At 34.5% G+C, this 24119-nt stretch overlaps 4 protein-coding genes across 6 annotated transcripts; all 4 read left to right on the top strand.

Annotated features, from left to right (window-relative positions):
• Positions 1 to 250: 250 nt before the first annotated feature.
• LOC106310484 (probable purple acid phosphatase 20) lies at positions 251 to 3156 on the top strand. Its single transcript, XM_013747716.1, has 6 exons — positions 251 to 490; positions 1360 to 1657; positions 1818 to 2061; positions 2320 to 2650; positions 2716 to 2804; positions 2909 to 3156. Exons 1-6 carry the CDS (start codon positions 356 to 358, stop codon positions 3090 to 3092), a joined length of 1281 nt encoding a protein of 426 aa, XP_013603170.1. The 5' UTR covers positions 251 to 355; the 3' UTR covers positions 3093 to 3156.
• A 4589-nt stretch (positions 3157 to 7745) lies between these two features.
• LOC106311103 (protein LITTLE ZIPPER 3-like) lies at positions 7746 to 9377 on the top strand. Its single transcript, XM_013748339.1, has 2 exons — positions 7746 to 7938; positions 8821 to 9377. The coding sequence occupies exon 2, from the start codon at positions 8839 to 8841 to the stop codon at positions 9046 to 9048; it is 210 nt and encodes a 69-aa protein (XP_013603793.1). The 5' UTR covers positions 7746 to 7938; positions 8821 to 8838; the 3' UTR covers positions 9049 to 9377.
• An 8006-nt stretch (positions 9378 to 17383) lies between these two features.
• LOC106309104 (uncharacterized mitochondrial protein AtMg00810-like) lies at positions 17384 to 19432 on the top strand. Its single transcript, XM_013746173.1, has 3 exons — positions 17384 to 17457; positions 18173 to 18299; positions 18413 to 19432. The coding sequence occupies exons 1-3, from the start codon at positions 17384 to 17386 to the stop codon at positions 19430 to 19432; spliced, it is 1221 nt and encodes a 406-aa protein (XP_013601627.1).
• A 493-nt stretch (positions 19433 to 19925) lies between these two features.
• Positions 19926 to 22964, top strand: LOC106311777 (cell division protein FtsZ homolog 2-2, chloroplastic). 3 transcript variants are annotated; one of them, XM_013749059.1, is made up of 8 exons: positions 19926 to 20154; positions 20407 to 21015; positions 21085 to 21384; positions 21462 to 21552; positions 22092 to 22216; positions 22335 to 22427; positions 22498 to 22563; positions 22642 to 22964. In XM_013749059.1, the coding sequence occupies exons 2-8, from the start codon at positions 20428 to 20430 to the stop codon at positions 22768 to 22770; spliced, it is 1392 nt and encodes a 463-aa protein (XP_013604513.1). In that variant the 5' UTR covers positions 19926 to 20154; positions 20407 to 20427; the 3' UTR covers positions 22771 to 22964. The 3 variants fall into 3 exon arrangements, with proteins under 3 accessions (XP_013604513.1, XP_013604514.1, XP_013604515.1); XM_013749060.1 differs by having other exon boundaries at positions 19949 to 20202; XM_013749061.1 differs by having other exon boundaries at positions 20152 to 20268.
• Positions 22965 to 24119: the final 1155 nt, after the last annotated feature.

The raw sequence follows: 24119 nt of genomic DNA, 5'->3' as shown, positions 1-24119 counted from the left end.
AAAATTGTATGTGTTGTCTGATAAACTATAACATGTAACTTTATAAAACATCCGTGACATTTATTTTTTATTCAAAAATACATACGCCCAACTTATTTACTTTTTAAAGACATTAGATGATTATAATTCGGGGGCATCTAATTAATTAATGCACATACGTTATTCAAATCCATGCTTAATTTTTTTTTTCTTTTAGGGTCAAATACATCTCCCCATTTATAAAAAAAAATCCAAACAGTAAGTAAGAGATTTCTATAAAGCCCCGTGTCCCTTACATCCTTGTTCCTGTCAAACCCATAAGATATCTTTCCATCGCTCTCTCTATTCCTTTCTTTGTCTGTCGCCAGAAGCCAGAATGGTGAAGGTTTGGAATTTAGTGGCTATAATGCTTATTGTTTTACTCCCAAATGTTTCGTCGTATGATCGGCCGGCCACTCGGAAAAATATAGTGATGCATCCATCCAGCAACGATCCTGTGTCCCCGGAACAGGTAATTTACACTAAGCTCTATATTTAATTTATGTATTTTTTTTTATTTTTATTTTGTAAACTATTTATGTATTTTGTTTCATTCATATAAATCGTTACATGTAGAATTTTGACCAACAAATCTCAAGACTTCTGTCTTTCACACATTAGATCTGTGTTAGTTTTCAAACACAGATCCGTTTAGTTTCTTACCAGTACAGAGTACTTGCGACCGATGCATTGACATAATTAGGGTTGATTATTGCGAAGATACATATACTGTTCACACATATGTTGTTGGAACCGACACTGTACTTTGTACATTTATTAATTACGAAACTATGAATTGAGACATTTTATTGATATATTCAAAACTACGAACCTAATGCTTTTCTTGACAAAATACCTTACATTAGTACCTATATTTATTAACTGTGCCAAGGAAACATGGGAACTCTCTTCTTTTTTTTCCATTTGGTCAAAGGAAACATACTTTCTAGTCTCTAGTCGCTAGATTCTTACTGGAATCCTAAAACAGAACATTTTTTTTTATCAACAAACAGAACATGTAATATGAGATAAATAAATTTCTAATAAAAAAATGTATTTCCACGGTAGTCAACAAACAGTTTAAATGCAAATAGTAGTATAGTAACCATGTGACGTATTTTCATGGAAACCATGTGTCCGATGAAAGGCATAGAAAATTTGCCCACTTTATGTCTTTTGTTCGTTAGACAGTCGTCCCTCATAGGTTTTGCTTGGACGCTTTGAAGTTTGTACTTCCCGATTTTTGTTATTTTTATTAATTTATTTCTCTTTTGCGTAATTTTCTTATCTAAGTATTGAATATGTTATGCTGATTTTAAACATAAAATCATAAATTGCAAGGTGCATATATCTCTGGTTGGGCCGGACAAAATGAGAATATCATGGATAACGAAAAACTCAGTCATGCCGACTGTTGTATACGGCACAACCTCTGGAAAATACGAAGGCTCGGCTAATGGAACATCCTCCTCGTACCACTACCTGATGATTTATCGATCGGGCCAAATTAACGATGTGGTTATAGGTCCATTAAAACCCAATACAGTTTATTATTACAAATGTGGTGGTCAATCTTCAACCCAAGAGTTCAACTTCAAGACCCCTCCTTCTCAATTTCCCATCAGATTCGCTGTGGCTGGTACTACACTTTTCCTCTTTTTTTTCCCCTCATTCACTCATATAGCTCTTTATATTTCATTTCAAAAATTATATGTAATATACAAACATATATGTGATCATAGTTTTGTAACTTAATTCGTTATTTTGTTAATGATCTTGAAAATTGATGAAAAATGAAGGTGACCTTGGTACAACTGAATGGAGTAAATCAACATTGGACCATGTATCGAAATGGGAACATGATGTTTTTATCTTGCCTGGAGATTTGTCGTATGCTGACCTTTTGCAACCCGTGTGGGACACTTTCGGTCGCATGGTGCAACCACTTGCGAGCAAAAGACCATGGATGGTCACTCAAGGCAACCACGAAGTCGAACTTATTCCTGTCCTCCATCGTCAAAGTTTCACCGCCTATAACAACAGGTACATTAGCTCTTTTCAATCCAACCATCCAATTTATAGTTTTCTGATGCATGGAAAATAAATAGAGAGTGATAACTTTTGCTAAATTTTTATAGGAATTGTCATGTGTAGTTTTTTTGATTAAAACGCACTTATTCACACATATATTAAGAAAATAAAAACTCATGCGGTCTTAAATTTAGCTAGTAAATAAATGAAGATTTGTATATTGTTATGTAAGCAGTAAGTTGTTGATATTTTTTTATATACTTGTGGCAGGTGGCGCATGCCATTTGAAGAGAGTGGCTCGAGCTCGAACTTGTACTATTCCTTCAACGTTTTCGGAGTCCACTTTATAATGTTGGGGTCATACGCTGATTTCGAGCCTGGCTCGGATCAGTACCAATGGTTAGAAAAAGATCTCAAAAGCATTGATCGTAAGACCACACCGTGGTTGATGGCTGTGATACACGCACCGTGGTACAACACAAATGAAGCACACCAAGGAGAGAAAGAGAGTGTCGATATGAAACAGTCCATGGAAACTCTTCTTTATAATGCTCGTGTTGATTTGGTTTTCGCCGGTCATGTCCATGCTTACGAACGCTTTGTAAGTCAAAGGGCTTAATTATTTGTTTTGGATTTATATAGCTAACTCTTGTAGTTGTTTGACAGAACCGAGTGTACCAAGATAAATTCGACAAATGTGGTCCGGTTTATATTAACATTGGAGATGGAGGAAACAAAGAAGGCCTTGCTAAAAAGTAAGATGATCTTCGTAATATGGTTATTTTTTATTATAAAAGAGCTGTTATACATTAGTGACATTATATGATTTTGATGATGTTTATAACTCATATATATACAGTTACCGAGATCCAACTCCAGCAATATCATTGTTTAGAGAAGCAAGTTTCGGGCATGGTCAATTGGTGGTGGTGAATGCGTCTCATGCACAATGGAAATGGCAGAGGAACGACGATGATGCGTCGGTAGAAAGGGATTCGGTTTGGTTAACAAGCCTCTCGGCCGATTCATCTTGTCATATTTAAACCGGCTCCGTTCGTGTGTTTAAAATAAAATGTTCTTCATCATTGAATATATGTTAGTCGTCAAGGTGGAATCGAAATATTGACAACAAATATAAAATATTAAAATATAGTCATTCGTTCAAAATCGCCCCCACAAAATATTTATTAAAATATTTCAGTTTTAATGTTTAAAAGCTGTTGACAAAAAAAAAGTTTTAATGTTTAAAAGCTAAGACCAGCTAGGATATTGCTTGCATGCAGTCTAATACTATCAACCACTTTAAATCTTAATTGAGACATGGATTAAAGAAGTAAAGTTATAAAAATGTTATATGTAACAAATGGGAATGTAATAGTTAAAGAAAATTATTCAAAGGGGGTATAAATTCTCTTAACTATGTTCTAATATATTCTCAACCAAAAGAGATACAAATTCTCTTAACTATGTTCTAATATATTCTCAACCAAACACGTCCACATATTTGGTATATTGGTGTGATTTTTGACAACGTATATTGGTGATAATCAGAGCGAAGATTTCAAATGTTAAGATATTCGAAAGTTTTTTTTTGACAAATGATATTCGTAAATTGATTGATAAAGAAGTATACTATATGTGATAGTCTAATGATTCATAGATTTTGGAGGCAAGGATCAACTATCCACCCACAAACCATTCGGTTATTCTAGTAGTTACGGCATTTCGGACACATTAAACTTGGTGTTGAAATTATATCAAATTTGATGTTTTGGCCTCATAATATCTATGTAATCTTCAACAATAACACAAAAATTTACAACAAAAGTGTATTATATATTTTTTTCAGTTTTAATAATTTTTATATTTTGTTATTTGTAGTTAATAAATAATTAGTTTATCATACTTAGATAATATGTTTGTTAAATATTTGAAGTTTAATATTTATAGAATTTATTTACATATATTTTTTGGTTTATCAATATAATATTTTATGTATTTATTTTATATAAAATATTAGTATTTTTTCATCAACTTAAATAGATTCATATAAACTCTGTAAACCAAACCGGTAGCTTCGCGTCCATATGGACAACAAACAACCGTTTCTTTCTTGTACGGTGTACGAGACTGCCCGTCCTTGAATTATGCGTCTGTGGTATATGAATGAGCTCTGAGCTGTTGAAATTTCTCTTCAAGATCTTTATGTCTTCTAAATAACTTGCAAAAGCTGGTCATTCTTCTGGTTCTGAAACCATATTCACCAACTGAGAACAATTCATTGTAAATGTAACAATAAACTGTCTTAGATTTTTCATGCATTCACCGACTGGCTCGTACTTGCATTCATCGCTCCCATTAAACCATCAAAACCTTCCAGTGTGCTATTCCACCATTGTTCCGAATAGGTTTCCTGATTTTTCCATGATCCATCCGTAAAACACCATCTACCTAGGATAGACATTACTATTGCTTATACTGGTAATCGAGTTTGATCGATTCCCTGTGTAAATGAAAGTTGTGCTTCATCCGAAAGTAATGATTACGTTTCTGCCAATTTGAAAATATCTCAAGGATCAATATCTAAATTGCTAAATACTTTGTTGTTTTTTCATTTTCATATGTACCATAAGATACATGCAAATTGAAGATCTTCAAATTTTGGAAAAGCCCTCCAAAATAAATGATCCATGTTTGCAAAGAGTGATTAAGTGAGACTCGATTGAATTCATGTGCCCAAACCTGAACCGCCGGTGAACATTCAAAAAACACATGATTTATTGATTCCTCAGGTGTTCAACACCGTGCACAAATTATATTCCCTTGTATTCTTCTTGCTCTAATTTTTTTAAAAATGCTATACATTCTGATACTAATTTTCATAGAAAATGTATCATTTTACTTTCCCGCATTTAAAATATTAGTTATATTCAAAATTACAAACTATTAAATATGAAAAGCACATAACAAAATATTATATTTATTTAATAAAATTTGTATTAGTTTGTAATACAAGTTTAACTATATTATAAATTAAAAAAAATTAATGTGATAAATTTAATAGTATTACATAAAATATATGTATAGTTCTTAGAATTACTGCTCTCTATGTTTATTTTCCAAAAATTACCTTCCAAAATTTTAGTTTTTTTTTTTTAAAACCACAAAATGCTATGGTAATGAGAAGTTCCTAATTTTTTGGAAAGATGTACTAAGGTTCCGAATGGTAAAAGTAGTTCAAGCAGGGCAGATCAAGCGGATCATGCAGATCAAGCATGACAAGTGCAGATTAAGCGGATCATGCAGGAGAGATGCAGATCAAGCATGACAAGTTACTTTTGAAGTTATGAATGGAAAAAGCAGTTAAAAATGCAGATCATATATTTAAACAATAAAAATTAAACCAAAATATCAACATATAATATAAATAATACATAACAAAGATAAACTAATTTATTGAAAAATATTTAGATTTTCCCATAACATATCTACAATATTAAACTAGTGTTTTGAAAACCGGACCGGCCGATCGAACCAGTCCAACCATGACTCAGTGAAAAAGCCGAGTCTTGTTCGGTTTAAAACGTGGATTTCAGAAAAACAAGTAAAACCGGCTAAAAACTGATAAAACCAGTGAACATGTTCAATTTCAAAACCCAGTTTTAAAAAATCAACATAGAATTAATGTGCTTTCAATAATTATTAAATTTAATATTTAATAGTTAATGTTTAACTATCACTATTTAACTAATTTTCTCTTTAATTTTATTTTCTTAAGAAAGAATGTAAAAATTTCCTTTTTGGTTCTCATATACTATTCTTATTTTTTTTTATATTCATAAAAATTTAAGACTTCAATTGTAAGAATAAATAAATATGGTAATTTGAACCGTTAATTATTTGGTTTTTATCAATTTCAATTTACATAATATTTTATGTTTATTATATAGCTAGATTTATACTTATTATATATATATATATATATATATATATATTTTTAAAAAAATAAAAAACCCGGTTGATGATTATATATTTAAAAATATCTAATTCATATATTTCATGTAATGTATGTGGTTTCTACGAAAGCTTGTATTAAACTCTGTGGTTCTAAATTTGAAGCCTCATAAATATTAGTCATTTTTTACATGCATATATTATAGATAAAACAATAAAAAACATTAAATTTACTATATGTTGACAAGAAAAAAAAAGAATTAAATCTACTGTATTTGTATTTGATAAGTGAAGTTACCTAATAATGAGAAATAAGAGAGAAGAGTATAATAGTTTTTTAAAATTTAATTTGTAGAAAAATCTGTTATTGGTCAGAAGAGAGAGACAATGTGTGAACCTTTTTAAAAAGTGGGTGTTTAGAACATGAGACAGGAAAACTGTTTTTTGCACAAAAATACAAAAAAATTAATCAAATATGCAGTTGCTCTGCCTTTTACTTTTAGAAACATAAAAATAGTGAATAGAAATTCAAAAAACAGTTCTTATGCACCACATATGATATGTCCTTGTCCTGCCCCTCCCATTCATGACCTAAATCATTTGTTATGTAATCAAGGCTGAGTTTATATATTGACTGTAGACCAATATTAAGCAAACCAGGAAATAAGGCTTCGAATGGTAAAATCAGTTCAAGCGGGACAGATCAAGCAGATCATGCAGATCAAGCATGACAAGTGCAGATCAAGCAGATCATGCAGGAGAGAACCAGATCAAACCGATCAAATAGTTTATTATAACTTATGAATGACAAAATCATTTAAAAACTATATATCATATATTAAAACAATAAAAATGACACCTAGATATCTAAACAAATAGCTTAGATGTTATAGTATCGCCCGAAATACATGTAAATGTTTTATAAGATGCTTATACTTCTTTTATTTTCTTATTTAAAAAAATTAAAAATTATATGACAAAAAATAATAAGTAGAGAATAATAATTTTGTATTGTTAAAGTTGTAAATAAAATAAAATAAAAATATTATATTCATAAAATTAGATAAATATATTTTTAAAGATATGTGTTGTAACAAAGTTATTTATTGACCAAACAAAAAAAAGCAGATCAACACTACCAAATATTGGCGGGATAACTGCATGTGCAGGAGCCCGTTTGAACTGCTTTTACAAACAAAAAAGAGTGAATGGTAAATGCAGTGCGGGAGAACTGCATGTGCAGGAGAACTGCATGTTCAGGAGAACTGCATGTTCAGGAGAACTGCACTTGTCCCGCTCCTCCATTCGGACACTAAGAGGAGGTAACAGAACATTTAAAAATGTCCAAAATGGTTGAAATTGAATCATGAAAATGATGGTCCGAACCAGTCTTTACCGTCATTGTGATCTGTATAGATGTCGTTGATGGCCTTTTACTAGCTCACTCATTTCGAATGACGAAATTATCCTTCCTGACCACCTCATCCATACTACACAAACACCCTTGGGAGTTGGGACTAGGTCCCTTGTAACGAGTCTTCTTCCGTTTAGAGGATGAATACGATGAAAAGCTGAAAATGCTTGAAAAGGGATTTTTTTGAAGTTACTAAAATACCCCTAGAGATCAATTTCGAAAAGAGAGCAAGCAAAGCGTGAAACCTCTCTCTAACTTCTTTCTCTTTAATAAATCATACATGACGCAATATGCACACACATCTCTCTCTTCTTGCGGCCGCCATGTATGTATAAACACAACACAATTGCATGATCGTTGTGTCAGGAGAGAGATAAATAACCTTCTCTCTAGCTTTTGGGGATCTATATAACAGACAGTGCCTCACTTTGTTCTCTTTGTCCCTCTACCTTCCATACACACACGTAGTACCATCTCTCTCTCTCTCTCTCTTCTGCCTCGCAAACACTCCTTCCCAAAAGGTTTAACCTTTCTCCTATCTCACTTTTAGTATCTTCTAGAAGCTTTACCAGCAAATGATAGTACTCTCTTTCTGTATGCTCTATTTCCTTTTGCGCTATGTGTCTACACTCTTTCTGCTTTGTCGTTCTGTTTTTCTTTTCTTGCCCTGTTTCGATTCTTTTTTTGCGGGCATATACGTTACTTAGGTCAAACTATGTAGTAACGTCACACGTAGAAGCAAGCAACATGAAAACAAATCTGTTTTATTTTCTTTATTTAAAATTTTACTATTTTCCCCTAAGTGATGGAAATTTTAATCTTTATTCTTATAAAATGTTAGATTTCTTTCTTCTATATTAACAATTATCTTTTTCTTATCTTTTTGATGATTCAAAATACGTTTGATTTCCTGTAAAATTTGTATTAATACTATGAAGATTTTGGTTTTGTTGCTTATTTTGTTTTTTCTCGCTTGGTTGCGTTTCGAAAATAATCATTACTTTATGTCAATACAAAAAATGCATAGACGTTAAAGACATTTGTAATTACTGCATATCATCATGATTACTTGTTTTTATCTCTTTTTCATTTTTCGTTTCTTTGCTTTATCTTTTATCTTCCATACGAAATATAATCATGTTCTTCTCTCTTTGATCATTGATTTCTTAGAAAAAAAAATTCACATTTTATGGACGAAAACGACATAAATGCGACAAAAAATCTTCCCTACTGTAACTCACATCCGACGTGTGAAGCTGCACAACCCATGTGTTATGTTAACTTATGTAATGATTTAATATGAACAATAATCATAACACAGGCTAGCTTTGATGTTTGTTACTATTACTCTCTTGTCTTTTATTCTTGATAATAGTTTTTTGTTTTTGTTTTTGTTCTTGAAGAAAGAAAGAAATAAAGCAATGGAGAGGCTGAACTCGAAGCTGTATGTGGAGAACTGTTACATAATGAAAGAAAACGAGAGGCTAAGGAAGAAAGCTGAGCTTCTGAATCAAGAGAATCAACAACTTTTGTTTCAGCTCAAACAGAGACTCTCCAAAACTAAGAACCCTAATGGTTCAAACAATGACAACGATATCTGTTCATCAAGCTCTGCTTCTGGAAAATCCTGAATTAAAAGATCTGACATTGGTAGAAGAAAAAACTCAACCCGAAGGATCTTTTGTTGTTGTTGTTGTTATTTGGTGTAATGTAGGGAAAGTAGTGGTGTATCCAGTAGTTTGTTCTGAAAAGAAGATTCTGTTTTATTACAAGACGACAGTGTCTCTCTGTTGGTCTTCTCACTCGCATTCACTTTTATTTCTATTTTCTACGTTAACTAAAGATCTTTGCTTTCTTGTGTGAGATTGCCGATTAATTGGGTTTTTAGGACTTGGTTTTTTCTTACAATAATATGGTACCTCTGCTCTACTTATCAAATATCTGGTTAACTCTATAACTATCCATTGATTTATACTGAGGGACCAAAGTTTCATTTATACAGCATTTAAATATAAATCTTATGTGTCAAAAAGAGATGTAGAACCCTAACGTATCATGAAATACGCCCAAACAAAATATTTAACCATTTTGTCCATGATAATTTAATTAAAAAAAATATTTGGATTGAGGCAGCAATTTAGCAAACTCATAAAACATTTCATTAGATTTGATTACTTGATTAGAATTTTCTTTATACTTATATAAATGAATCCAAGTAAAATTGATTGAAGTAAAATTCAAAAATTTAATTATCCATAAGTTTTAACATTTCATCCACATCTTTTTGGTTTTGTATTTATAAAATACATTAATTATTTCAACAGAAATATAAATATTTATACAATTTTTTTAATTCTAAGTTGATGTGAAATTTGTGATATTTATAATTATGTTCCTAATTTATTTTATTTATACTAGTTATTATCATATTCTATAAATTTTACCAAAAATTCAAAACAAGGTAAATGAAATTATTTATGTTATTAACTTTGATACCATACCTTAAATATTAAAAAAAACATATTATCTTTCTTTTTTTACAGCAAACATTCACAGATTCATGTTGACTCTGTAAACCAAGGTGGTAACTCTGACATATTATCTTCTTATTTGAGAATATAGTAATGATAGAAATATAATGAGGACATGTCAACAAATTTTAAATAATTATCTTTCTAAATATTTTTAAGAGAATATGAAGAAAAACAACTTATAATACTAGTGTAGACGCAATTTGACAAAAAAATGTAATCTAGGATATAATTTTTAATATATTTGTTATGTTTTCTTAAAATAGAGAAACTCTTTTCACACAGACAAAATTTACTCATATTTCTATAAAATTTTAATTTAAATATAGAATTAAAAATTAAAAATTGCTACTTCTTCTTAATAAACAAAAAATAACATTTTTATTTTAGAAAAACTAAAAAATAGAATAATTTCAACTCTTAATATTACTATATAGACAAATATAAAAATGGGTTTGAGATGTTTTAACGTCCTAAATTGAAAGGAGTTCGTAATAGGCCATGTGATCTGGAGATTTCAATTATTCTATGGGTTCAAATTCAAACAAGTTATTTTTAATAATATACATCACATTTCTATACGTAAATCATGTATCATCAGCAACAATACTAAATAAAAAAAAATTCAATTAGGACGATACTGATGATTTATAGCTTCTCAAACCAGCTGATTTAGTTACGTAATTACATTAAAGTAAACATTTTTACAATGGTAAGAGTATTATAACATGCCCAACAATTCATTCACATTATAGATTCAGAAAAAAAAAAAATCCCCGTAGATGTTTTTTTCCCAGAAAACCACTCACTCCGTTTCACTTTAGTTGTCGTTTTAGGTTCATGCACACATATTAATAAAATATTTAATTTTATACATTTTCAAAATAAAAACATCATTACCCATACACCTAACCATATTTCAACCAATAGAAAAATAAATAAAATAATTTTATCAATAAATTTTTCATTGAAATCACAAAACGACATTTATTTTGAAACAAAATTTTAATTTTTCTTTACGACGACAACTAATATGAAAAAAAGGAATATAATGGTTTTATTATTTTAAATAATATGCAAGGGGCTCTGTGCAAAGATGTGACAAGGAGCTTTTCATTCGGATTCTGAACGTCACCAAGCCATAAATTATTAGTCAAACGACTATTCATTTTTTTTTGAAAATGTTACTCAAGTTCTGGTCTTATTGACTTTTTATATTCCTACTCCTACCCTAAACATCAACTCATCAGATTTAACTTATTATTTTATTTTTTCTTCACATTTTCACTTCAGTATTTCAATACTATTTGAAAACCTTTTTGGCTTTTTCATATATATTTTTTTTGAAAAACCTTTTTCATATTGATAATAATATCTTCATAAAATGTCCACGTTTAAAGGAACTGATAAAATCGTAAATTAAAAACAATTTCGGGCACATCCACAATGTTCTTGCATATCAAAACGTCTTAGACGAAAAGAAGAGAAATAAGGAAGATGACGCATCGAACTCAAGTGTGGATATGAAAATTACATAGAGACCGAGAACCATCATGTTATAATTGGCCAAAATGAATCATCATATTATATTATACAAGGTCACTAGGCAAACTCGAAGTCAACTTTGAAATCTCAATTTTAGAGATGTCCGATTTATGATTACTCAAAATCTCTTTGGAAGAGCATACAAGACATCACAATCTGACGTCAGAATTAATTATGAAGTTCCAGTTTTCAATTTCTATAATCATTATTCTTCTCACTTCTTATCTACGAGACCTATATATTTTATGGACAATATATGACATAGGGTTTGAGTTATGATGTATATTATCTTTGAACCTCATCAACCTATGCAATTATATTTTGCATTTTTTTTTTGCTAAATTATATTCTATTTAAAACATGAGACCAAAAAGTTTACAAACTGAGCTTAGTGGACCGAGGGCCATACATTTTAGAACAGAACCAGAGTCTCTTAGGCTAAGAAAAAATAGAAAATTTCCAAACTTGCCCAAGTCTAGAAATTCCCAATAGTGAGGATCGCGATCAAACGAAACCGAAGGAGACGATCAGTTGCATGCAGAGGGTGCGAGAGGAAGAGACGATGCTCGTTATGAAATCCAAGCTTGGAACATTGCAGATGAAAGGGACGGGTCCTTTAGTCGTATTGCTGCGATTTTCAACCTGATAACTTTGTCAATGTCTTTTTTGATCGCCGAAACCTGACGGAAGGTGGAACGATGAATGCGGCTGTTACGTTCAGACCAGGAGATGTAGATTACTGCTTGCCAATAGAAGAGGGTGAGAAGGCGCCACGGTTTAGTCATAGCAGTCGATCTCAGAGTTGAGAGGACATCTTGCCAATTGGAAGGGGTATTGATGGGGCTTCTTTGAGTTCGGAAGTGAAGGGGCAGTTGAAGAACAAGTGGTCTCTTGACTCTTGCGCACTATTACACAAAACACATCCCCTGTTTACATATAGCCCCCAGGAAGCGATCCAGAACAAATAGCCAAGTTAGAAATCTGTGCTTTGGAATTCCACCTGAGAACCAGACCTCTTTGTGCCAAGACACAGGAGGCACAACTACACGCAACAAAATCATATATCCTCCTTGCCGAGTAAGTGTTTGATACATTATCGTTTGGTTCCCATGAGTATTCATCACGAGCGTGCGATAGTGAAATCGTGGTTAAGAATGTTTGGATATTTACCTGCCTTTCTGAACGTGCAGGAGGTAGATTCCAATTGTCATCTTTCCAAAGTTCAGCCAGAGTTGTCATTGGAGGGATTCCAAAGTGACGAGGTCCTTCGCCTTGCAAATAGTTTCTTATGTTCCCAAATGGAGACCAGTTACTCGTCCAGAAGTAAGTTGTCTCACCATTTCCTACTGCAATCTTCATCCAAGGGAAGATGGTGTCTCTAAGTGATAGGAGGTGATTGGCCAAGCAAGAGTGTTTTTGCTTTGTATTAATCACCCAGAATCTGCCGATGTCACCATCAAGAACTTCTGTGATAATCCAGGAGGCCCAGATTGAATTAGACTTGAAGAACAACAACCAGATGAGCTTGAGGGCACACACTGTGTTCCACACAACCCAATTTTTAAGTCCGAGTCCTCCCTCTTCTTTTGGTGTTGTGCACGTGATCCAAGCCACCTTTGAAGCGCCACTGCCGTCAAGTTTTCCTTTCCAAAAGAATCTAGCACAAAGAGAATCAATTTCTGCTAGACAAGCTTTTGGTAGTATATATGCTGAAGTCCAGAAGTTGATAAGTCTGGAGATCACAGTTGAGATAAGCTGGAGCCGTCCTGCGAAAGATAGAGCACGTACTGTCCAAGACATAAACTTCGATTTGATCTTCTGAATTAACGGTGCGCAATGACTGATGGAGAGCTTCTTCGTGCAAAGGGGAACTTATATTTTGCATTGTTCCTATCTAACGTTACTCTTCCGAGGCGAATTTGCAAAACATCACTGAGAAGTTTATCAAGCATAATATATTTAACTAGTCCGGAACATCGTAGTCCAATGGTAAAGACCGCCCTTTCCTGCATCCAGATTGCGAGTTCGAGCCCTTTTGCAAGGAACTACTTTATGATGTTTCTGGACACCCCACACATATATGAACCTATGCTTTAAGATCTTTTTGCATATATCCGGAGAGAAGGTCTATCCGTGGGTTACACCTCTCCTTGGAGATTAGTCTGGGCCTTTCCATATGCATGAGATGCCCCCAGATTAAAAAAATAAAATAATAATATATTTAACTAGCATAAAATATATGATAGATTACATGTCAGAAAAATATCTCGAAGTTTATTATGTGAATGTGATAAAAAAAAGTTAGTCTCGATGCATGGAGGTAAAGTTTACAACCATCAAAGTAAATAAGCTAAACAAAAGTCCTTGAAATGTTCAAACAAGAGATAAGAGATAGTCAAAAACAAAACAAAAAAGCTTAAGAATACTAATTATACATCAGCGTCTCTGCAACACATGCGGCTATCTGAACTTGGAACAGAGGCTGCATAGATGATTCAGAATCTTCACAATGATGTCTAGGTGAAGTATGAGTGAGGTTTTCCCATCGAACTCATAATCCTCAGTAGCTGGAGAAAGATAAGAGATTAAGAGTGTCGGTTTCAAAATGTATTAATGTTGTTTAAGTTTCATGGGAAGTATAGAGTCTATAGACGTAAACGTTAAACCCTAAGTTGCTTAAGTTGATAAGATGATATAATGATGAGTCTTGGCCAAGCATTATGCTTACATTTCGATTTATGCGTCTGTGTATGAGAATAAAATAATACTACAAGGATTTTTATTAGAGTTATAAAACCGGTATTGTGATCTGGTTTACTCTGGTTTAAGTTTCCTTTAGCTTAACCAACTCTATATATACACTTATGTACAGTCACTTATTCTTTGAGCTGAATAATACAATTCATTTTCACCTTCATAACAAACTCTTCTCTCTCATTTCATCAATTCCGTTACGAGCTTGAAGGATTCTACTATGGTATCAGAGACCTTCTGATTTTCGATTCTTCCGCTTTCAGCTCCACAACGTTCATCATGAGTGCTTTCATTCATCCTGCGATTTGCGAGATTCTTCAAATTCTACCAACGCAGATTCTTGTTGTCTTCTACCTCGTTTCTTTCATCATCTCGTTCTACAATTTGTGAATTGATTTGTCCTCATCTCGATCGATTCGTCTTCGTTCCGATCAATTCGCCGTCTTCTTAATCTTGATTTGCATTTCTTGGATCTCCGATGCCGTCTTCTCATCCTAATTTGGCTTCGCCGTCGATAACTGATGTTCCGTCGCCGTCGCATTCAGATCCAAACTCTAATTCTCTGTACGTGCATAATACGGATCATGCGGGTATATCTCTCGTTTCTGAGAAACTTACTGGTCCTGGAAACTTCAATAGTTGGCGTAGATCGATGCTTATGGCCTTAGGTGCTAGGAATAAGGCGGTCTTTGTTACTAGTGCTTATCATGTTATTGATGAGAGTCATCCGGATTATGGATCTTGGTCAAGATGCAACAACATTGTTTGCACTTGGATCGTCAATGTTGTGGATAAATTTATTGCGAAAAGCATAATATACCTCGATACTGCAAGGCAGATGTGGTAGGATATACATGACCAGTTTAAGCAGAGTGATGGCCCTCGCACAGCTGAGATAAAGCAACAGATATACACTAAGGTACAAGGTTCTCAGACGGTCAGTGAATACTATACGAGACTCAAACAGTTGTGGGAGAAGCTCAAGAATCATGAAGATCCGTATACATGTTGTTGTGGCCTTTTGAATTGTGCGAGTCACAAGTTACTTGCCACGAGGGAAGAGCAAGACCGAGTTCTGAAGTTCCTTATGGGATTGAATGACACTTTCATGGCTAGTAAAGGATATATACTGATGATGGAGCCTAAGCCGTTGTTGTCAAAAATATTCAATCTCATCTCTCAAGAGAAGTGCCAGAGGTCAATGAAGTCTACGAGCAACTTAACATTTCAGGCTTCTCCTATTTCTTCATCTCATGAGCCGATTATTGCAGCATACTCAGGTGGCTATAACAAGCAGAAGAACATACCTATTTGCTCTCACTGCGGTCTTTCGGGTCATATAGTTAACCGTTGTTACAAATTGCACGGTTACCCTCAAGGCTACAAGTTTCCCAACTACGGTTCAAGGAATCAAAATGGTCCTTCCTCTCAGTCTTCTGGAGGTTAACAAGCGATGTCCAAAGGTACAAACGTGGCCAGTCTTATCACTCAAGATTTTGGGAGTATCACTATGCATGATCAACAAAGTGTTCATCTGGGGACAGTCACAATAGATCAAGTTCAACATCTTCTAAGTGTTCTTAAAGCCAATTCATCTGGCATTGAAAACAACCATTCTCAGATTTCATGCAGCACCATTAAACTCGTTGATTGCTCGATCTCTACTATGAAACCCCAATCACTTCTTCTCATCCTTCCTCATCTACTATGAAGCCTATCACTTCTTCTCATCCTTCCTCATCAGGTACTTCTCTTAACCAAAATCATTTTATTTCATCTGCGGAAATTAAAGACAACCTTATTTTTTCATCGCATTCATGGGTTATAGACACATGCGCTAGTTGTCATGTTTGCTCTGATTTGAAAATGTTTTCACAAACTAGGCTGATAACAAAAACTTCTGTCACGTTACCAAATGGTACTCAAATAGCTGTCATGATTGCAGGAACTGTTTTTCTCTCTGATCAATTGACTCTTGATTCTGTGTTGTTTGTGCCTAACTTCAATTTTAATCTTTTGAGCATTAGTGCTTTAACTAAAGACACATCTATTATTGTGTTATTTTCTTCGCATTCTTTCCATATTCTTTCTTACAATCCTCTGGAACTTTTTCAGGAGCATATTCCGGATTACATGATTGGGAAGGATAACCTCCACAACAATCTCTATATCCTGGACTATAATGCTCCAGCTTCTTTTTCCACAACTAACATTCACCATCTTGCTCACGTTTCATCTGAAGTTTGGCATCAACGCTTGGGTCACCCATCACCAAACAAAATTCAGCTTTTATCAAAGTACTTAGATATTTCAAAAGACAAAATTAAACATGATCAGTTGTGTAAGATTTGTGCCTTAAACCGGGGCTTCTAGCTCTAGTGGTAAAGGGCTTACAGCTGTGAGTACCGCCACCTGGGTTCGAATCCCGGCCACTGGAAAATTAACATTTCGGCATCGCCAGGGACAGAGGACCGACACGTGGCAACACGTGACTAGTCTGGATCACTTCTGTGGGGCCATGATACCTCTGTATAATTCAAAAAAAAAAGATTTGTCCCTCTTTTTTGAATGATCTTGCTTCTTCTCCATTTGAGCTTATTCATCTTGATATATGGGGACCATTTCATGTACCTAATGTTGATGGTTATCGATATTTTTTAACAATTGTGGATGATTGCACTAGAGTAACATGGATATATCTACTTAAAGATAAGAGTTCAGTAGCTATGGTTTTTCCATAATTCATCACATTTGTTGAAACTCAATACAACACATGTATTAAATCAATTAAAACAGACAATGCTCCTGAACTTGCTTTCTCTTCTTTGTTAAAATCAAAAGGCATAGTACATTACTTCTCATGTGCATACACACCCCAACAAAACTCAGTAGTAGAACGCAAACACCAACATATATTGAATGTAGCTCGTTCTTTACTTTTTCAATCTAACATTCCTATTGAGTATTGGTGGGATTGTATTCAAACTGCCATTTATCTCATAAACAGAACACCAACCCATATTCTTCAAAATAAATCTCCTTTTGAAGTTCTTACTTCCAAAGCTCCAAACTATGATCATCTTAGGGTCTTTGGCTGTCTCTGTTTCACATCAACTTTACTAAAAGATAGAAATAAATGGTTATCCTCAAGGTTAAAAAGGATATAGACTACTTGATCTTCATACAAATCGGATTTCCATCTCTCGAAATGTAATTTTTCATGAATCAGCTTTTCCTTTCTCTGAAAGACTTTCCCATTCTTTAGGAGATGACATCTTTGGTCAAGATGTTTTACCACTTCCTGTTCCAGATTCTCCATTTCCTGCATTTTTCGATTTAGGTCTTACTACTTCAACTGATTTTCCCTTTCAAAATGATTTTTCTGCTGATTTTGTTCCTTCTGAGAATGTGCATGCATCTCCTTCACATGACACTAATGTTCCTTCACAATGTACAAAACTTCAAACTAGAGTTCCTGCATATCTTGATAATATCACTGCTATCTTTTAGATAAAACTAAACCCTTTCCTTCTCACCCTACTCAAATTACTGCATATTCTATCTCTGCTTGTCTCTCTTATGACAAATTTGATTCCCATCATCGTGTTTTTCTTCTTGCAATTACCACTGTCACGGCTCCCAAAACCTTTAAGGAAGCCATTCTCAGCGACGAGTTTTAAGGTGCTATGAAATCTGAAATGACATCCCTAGAAGAGACTGGTACTTGGTCTATCTGTCCACTGTCTCAGGGGAAGCATCTTGTTGGTTGTTAGTGGGTGAATATTTATAAATTCAACGCTGATGGCACGGTTGAACGCCCTAAGTCTCGCTTGGTGGCCAAAGGATATACTCAGTTGTAGGGTCTTGACTTCTGGGATACGTTTTCATAAGTTGTTAAGTTGGGAACGTTTCGGTTATTGCTCAGTCTTGATGCCTCGAAGAATTGGTCTATTCAGCAGCTTGACATTAGCAATGATTTCCTGAATGGAGACCTAGACGAGGAGATATACATGACGATCCCTCAAGGTTATGAAGAACTAACGGGTAGAGTTGTTCTTCCAAATTATGTTTTTCGTCTGCATAAGTCCCTTTACGGACTAAAGCAAGCTTCCAAACAACGGAATCACAAGTTTTGTCATGTCATCACATCTGCGGGTTCACTCAGGCTCCTTCTGATCATTCATTGTTTGTTAAGAGATCGGAGAAGATCTTTGTCGCAGCTCTTGTCTACGTGGATGATATTTTGATTGTTGGCAATGATGAAGCAGCCATCGAGAATTTCAAAGACATTCTCAAAGGAGCTTTCAAACTCCGAGATCTTGGTACGGCGAAGTATTTCCTTGGCTTTGAGATTGCAAGGAATGACAGTGGGATTTCTATTAATCAGAGGAAATACACTTTAAAACTACTTCAAGATGCAGGATACCTTGGTTGTAAACCAGTTTTGGTTCCGATGGAACCAAACTCGAAGCTCTCAGATTCTTCAGGAGCTCTTCTCTCAGACCCGTCAGTATATCGGAAGATAGTTGGGAAGCTATTGTACCTGACGCATACACGCCCTGACATTACCTATGCGGTGCACAAGTTGAGCCAGTTTATGTCTGCTCCTCGTCAGGATCATCTTACCGCAGCTCAACAGGTTCTCAGATATTTGAAGAATGATTTAGCTCAAGGGATGTTCTATCCTGCTTCTTCCTCAGTTCACTTGACAGCATTTTGTGATGCTGATTGGGCGTCTTGCCCTGATTCTCGTCGTTCCACGACTGGGTATTGTGTGTTCTTAGGCGATTCTCTTATCTCTTGGAGGGCAAAAAAACAACACACATTTTCTCGTAGCAGTTCTGAAGCTGAGTACCGGTCGATGGCAGATACGACGTGTGAATTGATATGGCTTGCTGTTCTGCTTCGTGATCTGCATTGTCCACTTACAGGTCCAGCTACACTATTCTGTGACAATCAATATGCACTTCACGTTGCATCCAATCCTGTCTTTCATGAGAGGACAAAACATATCGAGATAGATTGCCACGTTGTTCGGGAGAAGTTGCTCAGTGGTTTCTTGAAAATTATGCATGTGAGATCAGAAAATCAGCTTGCAGATATTCTCACCAAGACGGTGCAACCGGCTGTGTTCAAGCAGCTTATACTCAAGATGGGTCTTCATCACTTGTTCATTCCATCTTAAGGGGGGTATTAGAGTTATAAAACCGGTTACTGTAACCTGGTTTACTCTGGTTTAAGTTTCATTTAGCTTAACCAGCTCTATATATATACACTTATACTTATGTACAGTCACTTATTCTTTGAACTGAATAATACAATTCATTTTCACCTTCATGACAAACTCTTCTCTCTTGTTTCATCTCTTCCGTTACGAGCTTGAAGGATTCTAATAGTTTTCATTTGACTTTGTTGAATTGTGTGTTCTTACCAGTTTAAAATACATGAAACAACAACATAAAATTGTGAAATGTTCTCAAAACTGACTTGTAACTTCCAGTAGAAACCTTAAATATACTTAAAAAAGATCGAACTTACACCAAACAAAAAGATCATATGGGCTTTAAGTATCAGCACTTGTTTAGTCTAATAAGGCCCAAAATATCATATGGGCTTTAAAGCCCATATCTCTTTAACCTTTAAGCTATTTTTACTTCATAACTTTGCCGTCGTCGGCCAACGTTTTTCTCATTAGCCAACTTAAACAGATGAGTTTAGTGAGTGTAAGTAGAGCCAAATCAAGATCACAATCCACTTTTCGTATGTGATAGAGAAACAGATTCCAAGCCCAGAAAACTCCAAAACCCCTCCCTTTCCTTTTTGTTTCTTCCTCCTCACATTCCCTTTCACTCTAGCTCAAAATCCTCTGTTTGCTGCTTGCTGCTTGCTGCTTGCTGCTTCTCCAAGGTTCTCTTCCTCCTTTACCATCCAAATGTCTTAGCTTTTTGTTTTCGTGTACTGCTTGCTCAAAACCCATCTCCTCAATTTCGTTAATTCGTAATCACACAACGCGCAAAATTTGTAAAATTGACTCTCTTCATCACTCTAATTGAACCATTGCTTCACTCTTTGTGCTTTTGTTTAGGTTAATAAAATGGGTGTTTTGATTATCAATCTGTGGACTTGAAAGTTGACTTCTTTGTTCCTTCTCTTGAACAGGTCTGTTCTGTGGTCTCAAAGATGACAACTTGTGTTTCTCCCTGTTTGACTTCTCCCGATTCACGAGTTCTCACTCTTCTTAGAAAGAGTGTTACACCAGAAGGCAGCAGGGTAAGCTGCTTTAGAATGGTCCAAAGTAAAAGAAACCGTCTTGTTTCAGCTCAGAGATCCGAGCCTTGGCCCACTTCCAGCTCTCACACTCCCAACCATTTACAAAGCCAAGACCCTTTCTTGAACCTCCACCCTGAGATCTCCATGCTCAACCCAAGAAAAGATTCTTCCAGTACCGAGGATCTTGGCGACTCATCTCCTCCTAGTAACTACAACGAGGCGAGGATCAAAGTTATCGGCGTTGGAGGTGGTGGCTCAAACGCTGTGAACCGCATGATACAGAGCGAGATGATCGGCGTGGAGTTTTGGATTGTGAACACCGATATTCAAGCGATGAGGATGTCTCCGGTTTTTCCAGACAAGAGGTTGCAGATTGGTAAGGAGCTGACTAGAGGGTTAGGCGCTGGAGGTAATCCGGAGATTGGAATGAACGCTGCTAGAGAAAGCAAAGAAGCTATTGAAGAAGCACTTTATGGTTCAGACATGGTTTTTGTCACTGTATGTACGCAATCACTTCTTGTGTATTCTTTAAGTTCATTAGCTTAATATTGCCTATTGTTTCTATAGGCTGGAATGGGAGGTGGAACCGGAACGGGCGGGGCTCCGATAATAGCGGGTGTGGCGAAGGCAATGGGTATATTAACGGTTGGTATTGTGACAACGCCGTTCTCATTCGAGGGAAGGAGAAGAACGGTTCAGGCTCAGGAAGGGATTGCGGCGCTGAGGGATAATGTTGATACTCTCATTGTTATTCCGAACGATAAGTTGCTCACAGCAGTCTCTATGTCCACTCCTGTTACCGAAGCGTTTAATCTGGCTGATGATATACTTCGTCAAGGAGTCCGTGGAATCTCTGATATCATTACGGTAATATGGCTTTGTTTTGTCTCAACTGAGTCAATTTCTCTACAGAAAATGTTTAACAGCTGTATTGTTGAATGCAGATTCCTGGATTGGTTAATGTGGATTTTGCGGATGTGAGGGCTATAATGGCAAATGCAGGTTCTTCATTGATGGGCATTGGAACTGCAACAGGTAAGAGTAGAGTGTGCTTTGGAGTTGAAGCTTCTTTTTGTAGATAGGCTCTATTTGAGTAACAGTAGGCATAATTGGTTAAGAGAAGTGTTCTAAAACTCGGTCTAGGCGGTGCCTAGTCGGCAAATCGGATATGAGCGAACAATTTTTTCAAACCGATTTATTAAAAAATCGATCTAGTCGTCCAAAAACGACCTAGCGCCCGCCTAAACAATAATCCTCTAGCGCCTAACAACCGCCTGGCGATTTTTAGAACATTGGTTAAGACTTAAGACTTTGTGTAGATAAGATCTATCTAAGACGCTATATGCATATGTTTGTTAACTAGAATACTAAAATGTTGCTGAGAATTGGTATTACATATTGAGTAGATTAATAGGATTATAGATTTGGTACTCTGTAACCATGACTAAGGAACCAGTATAATAGTGTTTGTTATTCTGAAAATTACTATATGACACTCCATGTAACTCTACTACTAAAGAAAAGTATGTTCTGGTTGCATCATTGTCATCATGCTATACTGTTGTTTTGAGCAGGAAAGACACGAGCAAGAGATGCTGCATTAAACGCAATCCAGTCACCGTTGTTAGATATTGGGATTGAGAGAGCCACTGGTATTGTTTGGAACATAACTGGTGGAACTGACTTAACATTGTTCGAGGTTCTCTAGCCATCTTCTTCCCTAGACAACTCAGAGCAAAGCCTAGTTTTGCTTCAATTCATGAAATTTATAATGGTTTGTTGCTCTATTTTGATTCCTGGAGAAACGGTTTTTGTAGGTAAATGCAGCTGCAGAAGTGATATATGACCTTGTTGATCCAACAGCAAATCTGATATTTGGCGCTGTGGTCGATCCATCCTTTAGTGGTCAAGTAAGTCATCTTTTTTTTTTGATCTTATATGAGCCTCTGAGATATTGTTCAACCTTTTATTCTTTGTCAGGTAAGTATTACCCTAATAGCAACTGGCTTCAAACGCCAAGAAGAAGGAGAAGGGAGGCCTCTTCAGGTACTATATTCACTTCGTCTCCCTTGACATTACTCGATTCTTACACTCATTTCCCAACTCTTTATATGAAAATCGCAGGCGACACAAGCGGATGCAACGATGGGAGCAACAACAAGACGTCCTTCTTCATCTTTCAGTGAAGGCAGTTCCATAGAGATCCCAGAGTTCTTGAAGAAGAAAGGCCGCTCTCGCTATCCTCGCCTCTAAAAAACTCATCTCCTCAAGAGCTGCGTGCGGATATAAGTAATTGCCTCACTTGGTGATTCATTAATAGGTGTTAGAAATGGTTTTATTGTTGACTATATTACACAATAACAATAATGTTTATTGACAATTGGTATTATAAATCTCAGTCTCTGTCACACTTGTTTCAAGGGGTCGCCTTCCATAGGTGAAAACTTAAAAAAAAAACTGTACTCTGCGTCGTACATATCCACAGGTCGTCCTTTTATGTATGAACGTTTGATCAAATATAAAAAAACTACATAACCTCTAGTAGCTTGGTTATTTGTTTATCTATATTATTAAAAGAAAAGTACAAAATAAAAATACCTTTTAATTTTACTATTTATTTACACTATAATACCATTGAAATATTTATTGAACCTATATTTAAGTATGTTTGTCTTTTTCTAATTTAAACAATAGATTTAAGTATCTAATGTTTTTTCCTAATTTAAATAATAGATTTCCTTAATCGAATCTTAACAAAAATAAATTTCTCAATAGATTTCGTAGTAATATGTTAAATATTTTTTAGTAATAAATAATAAAGTAAAAAATCACACATTATATATATAAATAAAATATAAAATAATCTATTAAGTTATTAGTATAATGTTTTCATATATATATAAGCCCAATTTATTACAAATATTGTATTTGTTTATATGATACACTGTGATATAATAGACAATTAAAATCATAAAATATAATTATTCAAAGTAATAACTAAAATTTGATGTTTTAAAATGTTATATTAACAATTATGTATATTAACAATTATGTAATATATTTAAATTTATAAATATATATTATACCATTTAGTACGAACAAAAATATTGTGAAAACAAATTTTCACACGGTCACGAGTTAAGTTCTAAGAATAAACAATGACTGCGCGAGATTATTATTCTTTAACAAATTTATTTTACGAGAAATTCCAAATATTTGTATATAGTTTGTGAATTTATAAAAAAATTTAAAGGGTGCTAAAATTTTAGAATTGGAAAGCATTATGATCCACCCCTAAATTATTTTAATTAGGATAATTGAATTTATATCAGTATATTTTATTAAAATTTTAATTTTTATTATAATTGTAATGTTTAGTTTTCAATCTAAATTATGACCAAATATTACAAATACATCATTTAATACAAAAAAAATTAAAAACTGAAAATAAATATCTGTGCCGGTCGCACGGGTGAAGGTATAGTTTACTTTACAATGTAAACATGATGAACAAGAGAGGCTACGAGCACTTAGGCGGAGGAGGTCTTGGAATGGTTTTACAAGGCTTATCTTTATGTCCCGAAACTTGATCGCCTCCCATA

The sequence above is a fragment of the Brassica oleracea genome, chromosome C8 (assembly GCF_000695525.1).
Source record: "Brassica oleracea var. oleracea cultivar TO1000 chromosome C8, BOL, whole genome shotgun sequence".
Taxonomy (NCBI): Eukaryota; Viridiplantae; Streptophyta; class Magnoliopsida; order Brassicales; family Brassicaceae; genus Brassica; species Brassica oleracea.
Note: the sequence above shows the minus strand (reverse complement) of the source record. Positions and strands in the feature narration are given on the sequence as shown.